Source organism: Nerophis lumbriciformis, linkage group LG11 (genome assembly GCF_033978685.3).
Source record: "Nerophis lumbriciformis linkage group LG11, RoL_Nlum_v2.1, whole genome shotgun sequence".
Taxonomy (NCBI): domain Eukaryota; kingdom Metazoa; phylum Chordata; class Actinopteri; order Syngnathiformes; family Syngnathidae; genus Nerophis; species Nerophis lumbriciformis.
The window spans coordinates 2,409,303-2,424,630 of NC_084558.2; the positions used below are offsets into that span (position 1 = coordinate 2,409,303).

Sequence of the window (15,328 nt, forward strand, 5' to 3'; positions counted from 1 at the left end):
ATGGGTGGATCATGTTTGATTGAATATCGACTTGTTGCAATTGTAATTTATTGTGGACTTTTTTTCTAGATTTTGCCAAAAAAAAAATGTTTTTTTTTTGTAAATAAACGTCCAATAACATAGATTATTTGTGTTTTTTTTCTCCTTTTTAAATCGTAAACCCCCTAATTTTCTTCTATTTTAAAGGGGTGCAAATGACATGTCTGTCATCAAATGGTGCCCTGCCTTGACAGGCGTACACTTGATGTGTTGCACCTTTTGACGTCTTTGGGGGGGGCTTTCTTTTTATGTCCAACGCACACATGAAGTGCAAGTGGAGAGAATGGTGTGGAAGTGTTGCAAAAGCTCGCCGTCATGCCACAAGCAGCTGCTAGCAAGTAGCTGGCGCAGCAGTCCGCTGTGTTGAGTCAACGTCGCATCTGCGAGGCATCACACCGAGCCAGATGAGATGACACAGACGCCGGACCAGCAGCCCACGTCTTCGGACTGACACCCGGGGCTTTGAATTGAAAAAAAAAAGTGTTTCGTGTGGTTTTTATGAGACAATTAAAAAAAAACAAAAAAAAGGAAGCTACTAGTCGCTGTTGATTTCGATCTAACTTGCTGCAAGCTAGCGTTAGCGCGCTGCTGCTAACCCTTCAGGCGTCGTCGAAGTGGCCGCACAAACATGTGGATCGTCGTGGAGGAGACCCCCGGGACGACTTTAAACGCTTTCCACAGGACACGGGTTTCAACCGGACGCTGACTGGACCCCACCCCCCCGGTCTCTGCGTAGATATAAGTCTTATTTCTTTGTGAATGTGGATGATATGTGTGTACATGTGCGAAGTGCTAGCCGCTGTCAGCTAGCTCGGTGGTTAAATGCTAACCACTACAAACAAATAACATGCTAACAAAACTCTCCGTCCCCTGTAACGAAACGCTGCGGCTGCTTTTAAACATTTCAGCTTGGTGTCCCCGCCTGGCGGTGAGAGGCTGCCGTGTTGTTTTGTTTGAAAACCAGAAGGCTGACAAAGTGAAGCCTTTAGCCGGCGGGGACGGACTGACAGTGTAAGCTAACGTTAGCTAACGTCATTGTTAGCGCACAATTGGTCATGCCTTCCACGTCCAGACATGACATATGCGAACTTCAACACCTGACAATAAACGTCATCTCTTCTCACTTTGATTTCATCCGAAACAACTTATATTATTCCGTCCTTCCCGCTAAGCCCAAGCTTCTTGTGACATTTTTTGGACTTGCATGATATGCATTATAGATAACACTTTTCAGCACATCCCTTATTTGGGGGTTCAAAATGGCGCAATGTCACTAATGGGACTTTTTTTTTTTAATGAGTCACAAGGTCCATAGTGAACATAACGAATAGCACATTAATACACAATTAATGGTGGTCTGATCTGATGAACTTCATGGGTGTCCAATGTACGGGTCACGGGCCAATTTGTGGCCCACAACTTGCTTTTCAATGGCCTGCAGCCTTCATCCATCCATTTTCTACCGCTTGTCCCTTACGAGGTCACGGGTGGTGCTGGAACCTATCTCAGCTGCACACGGACAAATCGCAGGGCCAACACAGATAAACAGACAACATTCACACACTAGGGCCAATTTAGATCATACTTGCCAACCCCCCCAATTTTCCCGGGAGACTCCCGGATTTCAGTGCCCCTCCCGAAAATCTCCCGGGGCAACCATTCTCCCGAATTTCTCCCGATTTCCACCCGGACAACAATATTAGGGGCGCGCCTTAAAGGCACTGCCTTTAGCGTCCTCTACAACCTGTCGTCACGTCCGCTCTTCCTACATGCAACAGCGTGCCGGCCCAGTCACATAATATATGCGGCTTTTACACACACATAAGTGAATGCAATGCATACTTGATCAACAGCCATACAGGTCACACTGAGGGTGGCCGTATAAACAACTTTAACACTGTTACAAATATGCGCCACACTGAAACCACACCAAACAAGAATGACAAACACATTTCGGGAGAACATCCGCACCGTAACACAACATAAACACAACACAACAAATACCCAGAACCCCTTGCAGCACTAACTCTTCCGGGACGCTACAATATACACCCCCGCTACCACCAAACCCCCCCCCCCCCCATCTCCCGAATTCGGAGGTCTCAAGGTTGGCAAGTATGATTTACAGTTGCCAATCAACCTATCCCCAGGTGCATATTTTTGGAGGTGGGAGGAAGCCGTAGTACCCGGAGAGAACCCACACAGTCACGGGGAGAATATGCAAACTCCACAAAGAAAGATCCCGAGCCCAGGATTGAACTCAGGACCTTCGTATTGTGAGGCACACATACGAAGTGCCTCACAATACGAAGGCTTTTATTGTCCCTGCTTTTATTGTCCCAATACGCAGGGACAATAAAAGCAATGTCCCTGCGTATTGCGTTTATTCTGTCACGTGACGTCTTTCCTGAAGTGGGAAAAAAAGCGGTGTTCAACCAAGCCAAGGTGGCTGTTGTGCAGCAAGCAACGCACAAACTCTCGATCAGGAGTGTCAAACTCATTATAGATCTGGGGCCACATGGAGAAAAATCTACTCCCAAGTGGGCCGGACTGGTAAAATCACGGCCCGATAACTTAAAAATAAAGACAACTTCAGATTGTTTTCTTTGTTTAAAAATAGAAGCACATTCTGAAAGTGTACAAATCATAATGTTAAGGTTTTTTTACACTTACATGTTGCGGATTTATAGTATTCTATCTGTTATTTATATTTTCTGAATACATCATTTGATAATGTTCATCAGTCAACTCATTGATGTTAATTTTCAATCTATCAAGATAAAAAAATTATATCAAAATCAAATTACAGTATGTAATTTATGTAGTTTGATCATTTTCCTCGACTGATGTACAAGCATCATGCGGTTTATTTTGTACATACGTAGCATCATCAACAAGATACAAATAATTGCTTTTTTGACATCCAGTGGACACATTTAGAACCGCAGTTTCTTTCATTCAAAAATGTCAGGTTAATTTTTATACTTAGCAAACTCATCTCGTGGGCCGGATACAACCTGTTTACGGGCCTGATCCGGCCCTCGGGCCGTACGTTTGACACCCCTGCTCTAGATCTTCCTGCAAAAAGCCGATGCGAGCAAAAAATCTAACTATGCAATGAAATAGATCCCTATACTTTATCCCAAAAATATTTGTCAAGTGAAATCAAGAATTATCTGCCAGTGGAGTTTCCAGACATACCAAACTATCTTGTGCTCCAGACGACATTCTACACGACAAAACAGATGAAAGCTTGGAAAAATTCTTTGTTTGTGGCTGGGTCAAGGAAATTGGTATCAAGACTCTCCTGGATAAGTTTTTGCTCGGGTAAAGTTGCATTTCATCATTCAACTTTGTGTTTTGCGAGGACGCATCCCATGTAAACAAACCTGACGAGCACCCGACAGCTGACACCCAGGACTGCATATTAACACCCTAACAATTACTGAATTGTCACTATATTTGATTTTTGTCCTGTTTTCCTATGTATTCTGGCACATTTGCGTACAAAATAAACAAGAGGGGAGACAGAAGTACCTTTCCTGTATTTTATACAAGCATGTATTTGTTAAAAAATAAAATACAAACCATATCAAGATAATACTTCAACGGGAAATACAGAACGAGTAAATTATATTAAAGATATATCAAACAAACCTTTATGGAAATGATAATTGCAAAGTTGCGTGTCCTTCGACTCTGCTTGCTCCCTTGCACTGGAGTGCACACCACTTTTCCCGTCTTTTGTAAAACTTATACTCCTACACCCTTCTTGATTACCTTTTGAGGAACTCTGAAGAAACGTTTATCCTTTTCGTAAAATTTCCTTTTGAGGAACTCTGAAGAAATGTTTGTCCTTTTTGCAATTTGAACGGTTTGTACAGCTGAAAACATAGCAAGCATAAAGCATTCTTCAACCCATTTAGAACAGACGCTAGCGTGACCACCCCACATATTTAATGAGCCAGACATGATGTCATGTAAATCCAAGCAATTCAACTACGATGGAACCTCGATTTATGAATTCTTGAACCAAAAAGTTTGTATAGTGAAGCAGGGTTCCACATAAGAATCAATGAAACATAAAATTGGTTCCCTATTTTAGTAAAAAATTGTACACTTTGAAGATATTATAATGTATATATAGTGTATATATATCAAACCAACATAACAAGGGGGGTAATGGCTAAACAATCTTTTTTTTTTTAATCCAAACAACACAACATTACAGCCATCTTACATGTCAACACTTACACACTGACAAACACACCAAAATCTCATTGGTGCGCTACAAAACGTTTACCACCATGTTGTTACAATGAAAAACAAAAAAAGGAAAATCAATGTACCTTGTGTCTGCGAATATTTGTGGTATTGTTGAACACTCTGAGTTTCGGAATGATAAACGAGCAATGGCTTCACGTAGTTTCAGCTAGCGTTAGCACAAACCAGCAGTGTGAGGCGATCCTTCATCGACTTGTGTCCCGGTAGTGCCTTCCTTTTTGCTGTAATAAAGTCCTCCAGTAGGGCTGCTAAAAAACGATTCACATCCCAATCACAATTATTTGTTCCGATTCTAAATCAATTCATAGTAAGGCTGAGCAATAGACACTAGGGATGTAACAGTATCAAAATCTCACAGTACGATGATATTATGGTATTAGGGCCACGCTACAATGTTATTGTGGTATATGTCCAAAAAAGATTTAAAAATGCCAAAGTGTGTAAAACGAAGTGCCAGGAATGTTTAGGATGAACACACTTGCTGTAATTGAACACAAACACAATGCTAAAATCTTCTAATCACACTGCAAACATGTATTTGTAAGTGCAAATAATTGTGCAGGGACATCCACTGTTTCAAACAAATATTTAAAAAAAACTGCTTAATTGAGTGTCTTTAAAGTGACATACAAACATAATAAAACAATAATGTTCACTTTAGTGTCTTTAAAATGTTGCTTTCTGAGAAGCAGTGTCCACCACAGTGGACATGTTCACATAGTTTTGAAAAATGCTGTTTCTCTAAAAAGTTAAATAACAATTTAACTTTTAAACATGTAAATACGTCACAAACTGATGTTTGGCCTTGCTGGCTTCAACTATCATCCCTTGGTTACTGTTTACTAGGTGGTGACTTGTCCAGTGAGTACGGTGCCTTCCGCCCTAGTGCAGCTCGATAGGCTCTAGTCCTCCCGCGACATCGAGAGACAATGGATACATGGATTGAGGATGTATCTAGTAGCTTTTCAGTTTACTCCTATTTCCTATGGTGTACCGTTTTTTTTTTGTGATTTCCCTCTGTGTTGTGCGACGTGATCGACTGGCTTTATGTCACCTTTATGTCACCTGACGCACTTTGCTTTGCAGAATAAATACTTTCTTACCTTCACCAAAAAGGTTACGGTATGTTTTTGCCAGGGTTTGTTTGTCTAGTTGTTAACAACATAACTAAAACAGTGATGGATAAATTGTGATGATTATTTTCAGGAAATGTCAAAAAAAACAATTCCTTTCATCTGCTATGAACACACTTCACTTCCTGCTTATGGTATTCCAGGCCCCCCACCTTGTCGGCCTGCGCTGCGCAGGGGATTATGGGAGATGTAGTTTATTTTCAAGCCTATCCAACGCTGAAGCGGCAGAAAAAAAACTACTTACCAAGTTTTTGTTTGATACTGTCACATGGCACGGCATTATTGTGAAGACTTTGAAACTGCAATGCCGAGGTATTTACAATACTGTTACACCCCTAATAGACATGTAATCGATGGCAATAAAAAATGTGTTTGATATATATATTTTACCTTGCAGTTGCAAAGCAAGGTTGGTAGCATGAACAAAAGCAGGAAGTGATCACTCATCAGTAGGAGTGACACACTAACAGCCAATCAGGTAACAGTATCAACAATTAAATTTGGTTGCGCCATCTTGTTGTCTTGCCGTTTTTTCTTTGCAGTGAGTGAGAAGAGAAAATAAAAATGAATGCTTCAGAGAGCGAATAAATTGTCGATAAAACAGCAAAGGTCACCTCGACCGTATGGCAGTTTATTTGGATTTTTTTTAAACGGAGTGCTCGTAATCCATATTGCCACAATACCTGAGCCACGCTCACCCTTGAGCACAGCTGGCACTAAACATGCTAAGAATAGTTATTCTTAGGTTTCTCTCTGTTTACATTTGCACACTTTGCACTACTTTATTAAGCATTTCTTACATATTCTTTATTTTTGCACCTTATTTTTAAGAGGTCATTAAGTGTTCCATGTGATTTTAGAATGTTGTTTGCAGTGTTTTCCATGGTTGTGTTGATATTTCCTTTCCTTTCTGCCTTAATAGCTGAGGGGATTATAATCAGAGAAATGTTACATTTGAAATGCTAACATTTAATTTTTTTTTTCCTGATCCTTATTTCGTTAGGTTATTAACAATATCAATAATTATCAGTTTCGACCGATATAAAACACTTTAATCGAGATAGTTTTTAGCCATATCGCCTAGCCCTAATTCATAGTTTTCAAAAATCGCTAAATTTAATATTTTTTTAATACACTTTTAAAATGACCCTTTAAGGCCATTTTCATGCTTGTTTACTGTATGATTACGTCATATGCCAGCAACCATAATAAGTTTTTGAAACCTGTTTAAAAAAATTGTTTTTGTAATTACTCTACTAAATAATACATTGCGAGAATTGGTTTGTATTAATGATTGATTGTGAATCAAATAGTCACCCCAAGAATCATATCGTATCGTAAGATGCCCAAAGACCTCTGTCCTCCAGTTGTAATTGTGTTTTATTATGATATTAGGAAATGCAGTTTATTTTGTGTAATGGAAGTGATTATTATTATTAGCTTAGGGGAGCGACTCCACTCTGTGTATTGAAACACATGATTAGCTGCTAGCCGCTTGTCAGCTGGGGACTAAAAATAAATAGTATCAGCCACAGGTTATTGGTGGTAATCGGCAATATCTCTTGCGTACTTTCTCACGAAAATCGTCCGACACTGAACAGTAGCCGATCAATTGAAACATGATCCCTAATTTTCACATGTACGATAAGTGCCCTTCGATACCAAGATCACCATAGACCTTGTAGATGGATATATTTTTTTCCTTGTTTGAGGTTTAAAACTGGCCCCATTTAAGCGGTTACAGTAAAATATATAACGTAGGTGGATTAGGGTTACGCTAGAAATAAAACAAAACCGTTTGCAAAAAATTAGATGAGTAAATGTTGAATACATTGTGTCAAAACACGGGAAGTATGGTGGAACTGTCTGCCTCACAGTGAGGTTCCTGGTTAGAATCTCAGTTTGAACATGTGTGGAGTTTACATTGTGTCCCTTTGCTTTTGTGGGTTCCCCAAACAAGCTAAATAAATGACAGATTTGACAAAAGTAAATAGTAAAATAATGGCTCGTTGTAGAAAATCGTCCTAAAAGAAACCACATATCTAGCCAGAACTCTGCAGTTTGACAATAAATGTTCTGCCACATTCAGATTGTCTTTAGGATGTCCTCTCTTGATTTATTTTTATTTCTGGACTTTGATGGTTTACCCTCAAGTGCAAACACCAGTTGGATCAATACCAGCTGATTGTTTTACCCTTTGACCTTTTCTCACTTGTTCCAGGGAGGACAAAGAGCAACACGTCTCCAGGACCAGATTAGCCACTGGACTTTTTGCCTCTTAAGACCAACAGGACGGCCAGGGACCATGCTGACCTTCCTCGCTGCTGGCTCCGTGTTCTTTCCCGGCCTCTTCCTTCTGTCCAAGCAGTGCCTCAAATCCATCCCAGCGCTGCGATGGAGCGAAGGCGATGCTGTTATTGTGTCGGCCAGGTGGGACCCTCCGGACCTGTCGCTTTCTGTGCAGACATTTATAGTGCTAAAGCTTGTCATCTTACTTGCTAATGGTCCACTTTCTAGGTTGGTGTCGTCGGTTCAGGCGGTCATGGCTTCGTCAGCTGGCTACATTATTGCTTCTTCCTGCAATGACATCATCGAGGACCAGTAAGTCAACCCATGTCTATCACAACATTGTCAGTCGATTTGGAGGAGTCAGCACTGTGCGCAAACTGCCTTTTGTTATATCTTTGTACTTAATAGAGAAGGGTGCATCCAAAGTAGGGACGGGCATGCAACAAAATGACTGCATTTGCCCCAAATATAAGACAACCCCTCTTTTTCAAGACCCGTTTTTTACAAATATTGTATATTCTAAGACAAACAAAAGATAGTAATATGTCTGAGCAGCTGACTTTACTCCATTGGTTAGCATGATGTTCAAATTAGCATCATAACTAGAGATGCCGATAATATCGGACTGCCGATATTATCGGCTGATAAATGCTTTAAAATGTAATATTGGAAATTATCGGTATCGGTTTCAAAAAGTAAAATTTATGACTTTTTAAAACGCCACTGTACGGAGTGGTACATAGACGTAGGGAGAAGTACAGAGCGCCAATAAACCTTAAAGGCACTGCTTTTGCGTGCCGCCCCAATCACATAATATCTACGGCTTTTCACACACACAAGTGAATGCAAGACAAATTTGGTCAACAGCCATACAGGTCACACTGAGGGTGGCTGTATAAACAACTTTAACACTGTTGCAAATATGCGCCACACTGTGAACCCACACCAAACAAGAATGACAAACACATTTCGGGAGAACATCCGCACCGTAACACAACCTAAACACAACAGAACAAATACCCAGAACCTCTTGCAGCACTAACTCTTCCAAAAAAGCCATTATCGGACATCTCTAATCATAACTCATTTGTTTGCCGACTTGCTCACATCCACTTTTTTTCCCTATTTAAGTGGGTCTCTGTGTCGCCAGCTCAATGATGTCTGTGAGTGACAGAAAGAAAATCTCGAAAGTTTGTGTGGCGCCACCTGTTGGTTCGCATGTATAAATATGTAAACCCTGACTATAAGCCGACCCGTTTTTTACAGACTTAACCCCCAAAATATTGTATATTAATTGTACGGATGTCAAAATTATTGTTTTAATGCAGATTAATCCAACGTCATTACTAATCTGATGTTTTTAAAACACAATTAATCCATCAAAATGGCTAAAGAAATTGATATAAATATACATTTTTACACATTTCTACAACTACAGGTGTGTCCAGTGTGCGGCACATTCTACAAATACAATACGATTTTTAAAGAAGTTTTTAAAAACAGAAAAAGTGAGAAGAACAAAAGGCGTAGCGAGAACGCTGCTAGTACTTTGACAACAAGTAATGGATAACATGGTAAATGGTAAATGGGTTGTACTTGTTTAGCGCTTTTCTACCTTCTTAAGGAACTTAAAGCACTTTGACACTATTTCCACATTCACACACACATTCACACACTGATGGCGGGAGCTGCCATGCAAGGCGCTAACCAGGACCAATCAGGAGCAAGGGTGAAGTGTCTTGCTCAAGGACACAACGGACGTGACTAGGATGGTAGAAGGTGGGGATTGAACCAGGAACCCTCAGGTTGCTGGCACAGCCACTCTCCCAACCGCGCCACGCCATCCCCAACAACAATGTCGCAATAAAAGTGCCACAGACAAGTAAAGTAAAGCTTTGCAGCAACTGTGATTCATTTAACCTATTTGATTGTTTTTACATGTTGTATAAAATAAAAAAAATCTCAAAGTGGCCCCCACATTCTTTAGATTTTTCTGTATGAAATCGTCCGTAGAAAAAGTTGAAACACCCCTGTCTTACAAACATTACTTAAAAATTGAGAACAATTTAAAATCAAACTGTGGATTGGGATGCCCTGGATGCATAGTGGTTGTCTACAAATACACAAGGTGACATTAAAAAGTGTGTTGACAGTTGTTTCACTTCATCTGCCCTGAAGTTTTGTCTCTCCAGCGCCTCAAGACTATTCCATGGAGATTTTTCTTTGCTGTTTCTGATTACCCATCTTTCCCTAGGCACTGGCTGACCAGCACGTACATCATGTTCGCCGTCCCCTACTTCGTGTACGACATCTACGCCATGTTCATGTGCTACTGGTACAAGCTGAGGGTCAAAGGGCACGAGGAGGCCTCGCCTTCCCCCCAGCACATGGTCTCGGCTCTCACCAGCTACCTGCGTCGCGAGTTCCTCATGGTGCTGCACCACGTTGTTATGGTTACCGTCTGCTTTCCTGTTTCTGTGGTAACTGTCAGACCTCTTCTTTTAAGACTGATTAACTGCTGGTGCATGTTTATGGGGGAAATTGCATATTTAGAGGAAATCTTTTTTATTTTAGCATTCATGTTTTTTTATACATGCTTTTTGCTTGTATAGGTGCACAATGTGTCTTTCTGGGCAGAGTGAGCTAAATGGTACTTTTCATGTAAATATGGGAACACGCTGAAATAATGTGTAGTGCATGTAATGCCATTGTATCTGTTTAGAGAAATTACTTGAGACTGATGTGATCCCTCATTTGTCTGCTTGTTGACTCGCAGCTGAAAGAGTATTTACAGTGCAAGCATAATTATAGCCACTGCACTCTGCAGCCTGCCTGCAGCAGAGCAGAAAGTATAATTGTTTTCTGGACCAGTGATTAGCCTCTGTCTATCTCTCTCTCTCTCTCTCCCTCCCTCTTCTAGTTTGTGCGTCAAGGAAAGGGAGATTATTTCCAGGGCGTAATGTTCATGGCCGAGCTCAGCACTCCATCCGTCTGCTTAGGAAAAATACTCATTCAAGTAAGCCTTTATTTAGTAAGAGTGTTATTGTTGTGGAGGCACATGCCACTTCAGAGCTACGTTTCCACCATGAAGTACAGACCGTATATTACCCTTTTTATTGTCAAAAGCAGTGAAAGTGAAACGAATGCTGTGGTACAGTAGAGCAAGACACACTGATGATTGGTAACAGACATGTCACTTCACAAGAGGAAGGGGACAGGAAGGATAAACGCACGATTCAGAATTGTGACATGATCAAAAAGCATTTAAAGCTCTTGACAATATTTTCCCCAAATTATAAAAATAGACGTCTATCCCTACCCCCTCGGCAATAAACATCGTAGTGTTTGTCACTTTTACTGTTAAGCCCATTTAAATTTTTTAAATCACCAAAGTAGCAGCACCCACTGAGTAAAACAGTAAACAGTTTCTCGAATTAATTTGGGTCGAGTCGAAGTATAATCTCACGTAACTTTTCCGTTGCCTCTGCACTTGTGGTCCAGTTTTGTCCGGGTCATGTTCTGGAAATCTACATGCCTTCAGATTAGATCCACCCAGACTGCCTGTTCCTGCCGTGGCTCGGCATTTCCTTTCATAATTGTCGTTTTTATTTTATCAACATTTTCTTGTGTATTTTTAGATCACTGCATACATTGTTAGCATATATAACTCTAAAACACATCTTACCTCTAGTAGACCAAGTAGTCCTCTCTGCAGTTTGAGTAAATAATGAGAGTACATTATGCGTGCACACACAGCATTGTGCTTCCTCCTTTTCTTGCTGCCTCTACAAAGGTGAATAAGCAGTTTGGATTGACATTTTGGTTTGTAGCGTAACGTTAACCGTACAATTTTCTACAAAATGTTTAGCAAAAAAAAAAAAAAACAGGAACCCATCCCTCCATGGCTAACAATTTGTCATCGTCCATGAAATCGGAAGTAGTCCACTAGATAACAGACCGCAGACAAAGGTAAATGATCTTTATTGCTGACCACAGCGTTCTGAACTGTACCATGGAGAGCTCAACCAAACTTGTGGTGGAAACGTGCCTTCTTTGTTGCCCTTTGCTTTCTCCATTTTCATTTGTCGCTCTTGGTGGGGACACACACAGACACACGTCTCTGCTCCTTCCTAGCATGCAACTTGTTTTTCACTTGCACATGGCTCCCGTTGACTGTCTCTCAACACGAGCAGCAGCTCTTTCTTAAACACCAGTCATCACATAGTAACGTAGTTTGCTTGAATAAACATCTCACGCAGACACACGCTCGATGTTCAGCAGATACACTATCAGCTTGTCTGCCATCACTCAGCACCCGCCCCGTTTGGCCGTTTGTGTGCTTGTTTGATAAGCGACCGTGCGTTACAAGCTGTGACATTACAACAATTTCTTACTGTGAATGGAAGAATAAGAGCTTGTGTTTCTTAAGCATTATCTCCCTGAAACAGATCACCTTCGTCTTGCAGTGTATCACTCTCGTTTGCACTTCACATGCACTCAGTTAACAAACTAAAATTGCCACTGCGTCATTTTCATGTTTAATTCTGGTATCTAACCTTTACACACTGTCAATAATCCTAAACACAGTATTGTGCCTGTCAAAACTTGCTCCTGTATGAAATATGAAATGCAGAAATAGAACATGAATTACTTTTCCACACACGTTTTTGTAACAGATGTGCTATTGCACCTAAGTCATGAAAACATACCAGCCATCGTTACTTACTGACCTGTCTTATACTCTTATTTTTGTGTACCTTATTTATCTCTGAGACCCAAGTCTTTTTTAAGTTATTGTTCAGTACCTACAACAGTGCTACCTAAATACATTAATTATTTAAAAAAATATTATTGTAAATTATTTATATATTTCTAGCTATAATAAATATTTTTCGACGCTAAATAACATTTACAACACAAAAAATGAGAACATGAATCGCAATATTTAAGTGCATTTTTAAACAGTAGTTTTTACCTCTCAGCCAAAGAAAATATGTATATGAATGTATATTTATTACATTAGACAACAATTATGTATTATTACACAATAATAATACATATTAAGCATTACACAAGATGGAAATGAACAATGAGTTTAACAAAAAAACATTTAATGGGATGATCAGAAGATCTCTCCGAATGTTATGAACCCCTGTTTACATGCCACTGTTGAGTTGAGCCAAATAATGCTATGTTCTTCCACCTGACCCCAAACTAGTTGAGACTGAATCAACAGCTCCTTGCTGGTCGTATGCCATTTTGTGATCACTTCACATAAAAGTTACCCAACAATACACGTAGAAACGTCATGTTTTAATTCACACTGCAGTGGAACCAACTAATCAAGTTCCATGCCACTGTGTTCTTTCTATTACTAAAAAGCGTCATCGCCAAAATTGCCATCGTACATAGACATACATATCATTTTCTTATTGTCAACAATATTTTGTCGTCAAATTCATGCTCTTGCGGTCAAATTTGATCCCAGGAGAATGTACAGTAAGACTTAAAAAGATAATTACCGCTTGAACCAAACTGTACTGCTTGCTCCTCTTTGTCTTTGTCTCTCTCTCTCTCTCTCTCTCTCTCTCTTTGTGTTGTTTTCTGCTCTCAGTACAAACAGCAACACACTCTCCTGCACAAAGTGAACGGGGCTCTAATGCTGATCACTTTTTTCATCTGTCGAGTCCTCCTCTTCCCTTACCTCTACTACGCCTATGGAAGGTACGTCTTTTCTCTCCATTTCTCTTCTCTCATGTCCTCACCGAGCTTTTCAAAACTCCCACCTGCGCTCAAGAAGCAGCGTTCACTTCAACACATCCCTCGTGTCTTCCCTTGTGCCGGGTGCAGGTACGCATCCATTCCGTTCCACTTGGTCCCGCTGTCGGTGCCCTGGCACTGTAACCTCGGGGCCTCCCTGCTCATGGCCCCCCAGCTCTATTGGTTCTCCCTCATTTGCAGGGGCGCTCTGCGGCTCTTCACGGGCTCCTCGCGCTCCTGGAGACCCCGCGCCGGCGCCGCCACCACGGAGGGCGGCACAGCAGGCCCTCAGCCGGCCAACGGCTACAGCGCACGTGCCACAGAACCCGAGCTTGCCACTCACTGAGAAGAGTGGCGAGCGGAGGCGGGAGGAGATGCGAATGTACCACTGTCACGGAGAGAGGTAGCGATATGGCGCTGGTGAAAAGCTACAGACGATGGCCTCAAATAGCGCTGGAGTCTTTGCAGGTGTCACCCAATGACCTTTTGGTTTGCTGGCCTTCAACGATTCCAGCTTTGTAGGAAACATTCAATGATGTCATCAGACACTGTAACAGGAAGGGGAGGATCTAGCCTGGATGTTTTGCAAGCATAGTGACCATTTCCTTCATTGTAGAACAAAACCATGACCTCTCAAGACGAGTGGGTCCATAGGAATGTATTATATTGTATGTTAGAACATTTTTGCTGTAGACGGAAGGCCAAATTCAAGTTTAGAAGAAAGCGGAAAAAAAGGGGGGAGGAGCGTCCTGGCTTAGCAGTATTTCAACTTGTTAGTGTTTCTCTGTATCTATGTAGTCACTGTCATGACATGTAAGCAACCTGCAGACTGAGATCATGTCATAAGACTGTATTCTGCTGCCTTATCCCCCTTTTTCCCACCTTTTTCACCCTCAGAGAAGAAGGAAACAATCGTGACGGGTGTACATAGCCCATGTAAAGTCCTTGTTTTCATGTCAGTATTATTATTTTATTACTGTGTTTCATTTTCCACCAATCAATGACACCTCCGCTCCGTTTAGTTTACACCAACTACCCTCGCGCAGCTAAGTGTAGATATGACTCCATTCCATTTAGTGGCAACACACTTTTAAAGGAATTTCCTTGGATGTTTTAGTTGGCTCGTCCTCCACATGTGTTCAATTAGTCATCATATTTGACAGAAGGTACTTTGCAAGGCATTGTCAAAGGGCATTATTGATTACTTGCAATGTTGCCATGTTTGAAGGGAAAACAGTATTGTGGGTTTGTTTTTCGATATGTACATGTTTTGTTTTTTTCAAAGACCTTTCACATTGTGCAGATTGCGCCACAGGTTCTATGAACCGTCGTTGTGGACAAAGCAGCTGGATTTGTCACTTTGTGTTTGTTTAAAACCGGCAGCTGTACTCTCTGGAAATAGGTCAGAGGAATATGGGGAAAAAAAGGAAAAAATAAGAAACCATCAAGACAGAGCAGTGTGTGTGCCAAAACATCTGGACAACTACCTGTGGGCATGTCGAACACAGACTAACATAACACCCCAACCCCGCCCGCCGAGTCCACAGCTTCCCGACCAGAACATTTCAACCAATGTACTGTATATTCCACCAAATGCTTGTTATTTATTTGTATTTATTTATTTATTTGGGTTTGTGGTTCTGAATGCATATTTATGCATCCATATTATACTCTATGCTTCTGAGCCTTGTGCGAAGGCTGCAATGTTACTCAAACTTATCTGAAATATACTTCTGTCCTCATTCTGTCGCATTGTTTGTGTTTTCTTATTCACTGCCATCTTTCCGCGCTATTGTTTCACAGGAGACCGCGAGAGGGTAATA

General features: G+C 41.0%; 1 protein-coding gene across 1 annotated transcript; it reads left to right on the forward strand.

Moving 5' to 3' along the window:
- The first annotated feature begins 242 nt into the window (after window positions 1–242).
- On the forward strand, window positions 243–15,247 carry tlcd3bb (TLC domain containing 3Bb). The gene is made up of 7 exons (XM_061967789.2): window positions 243–763; window positions 7,678–7,886; window positions 7,974–8,057; window positions 10,000–10,225; window positions 10,666–10,761; window positions 13,360–13,469; window positions 13,596–15,247. The coding sequence occupies exons 2-7, from the start codon at window positions 7,762–7,764 to the stop codon at window positions 13,849–13,851; spliced, it is 897 nt and encodes a 298-aa protein (XP_061823773.1). The 5' UTR covers window positions 243–763; window positions 7,678–7,761; the 3' UTR covers window positions 13,852–15,247.
- Window positions 15,248–15,328: the final 81 nt, after the last annotated feature.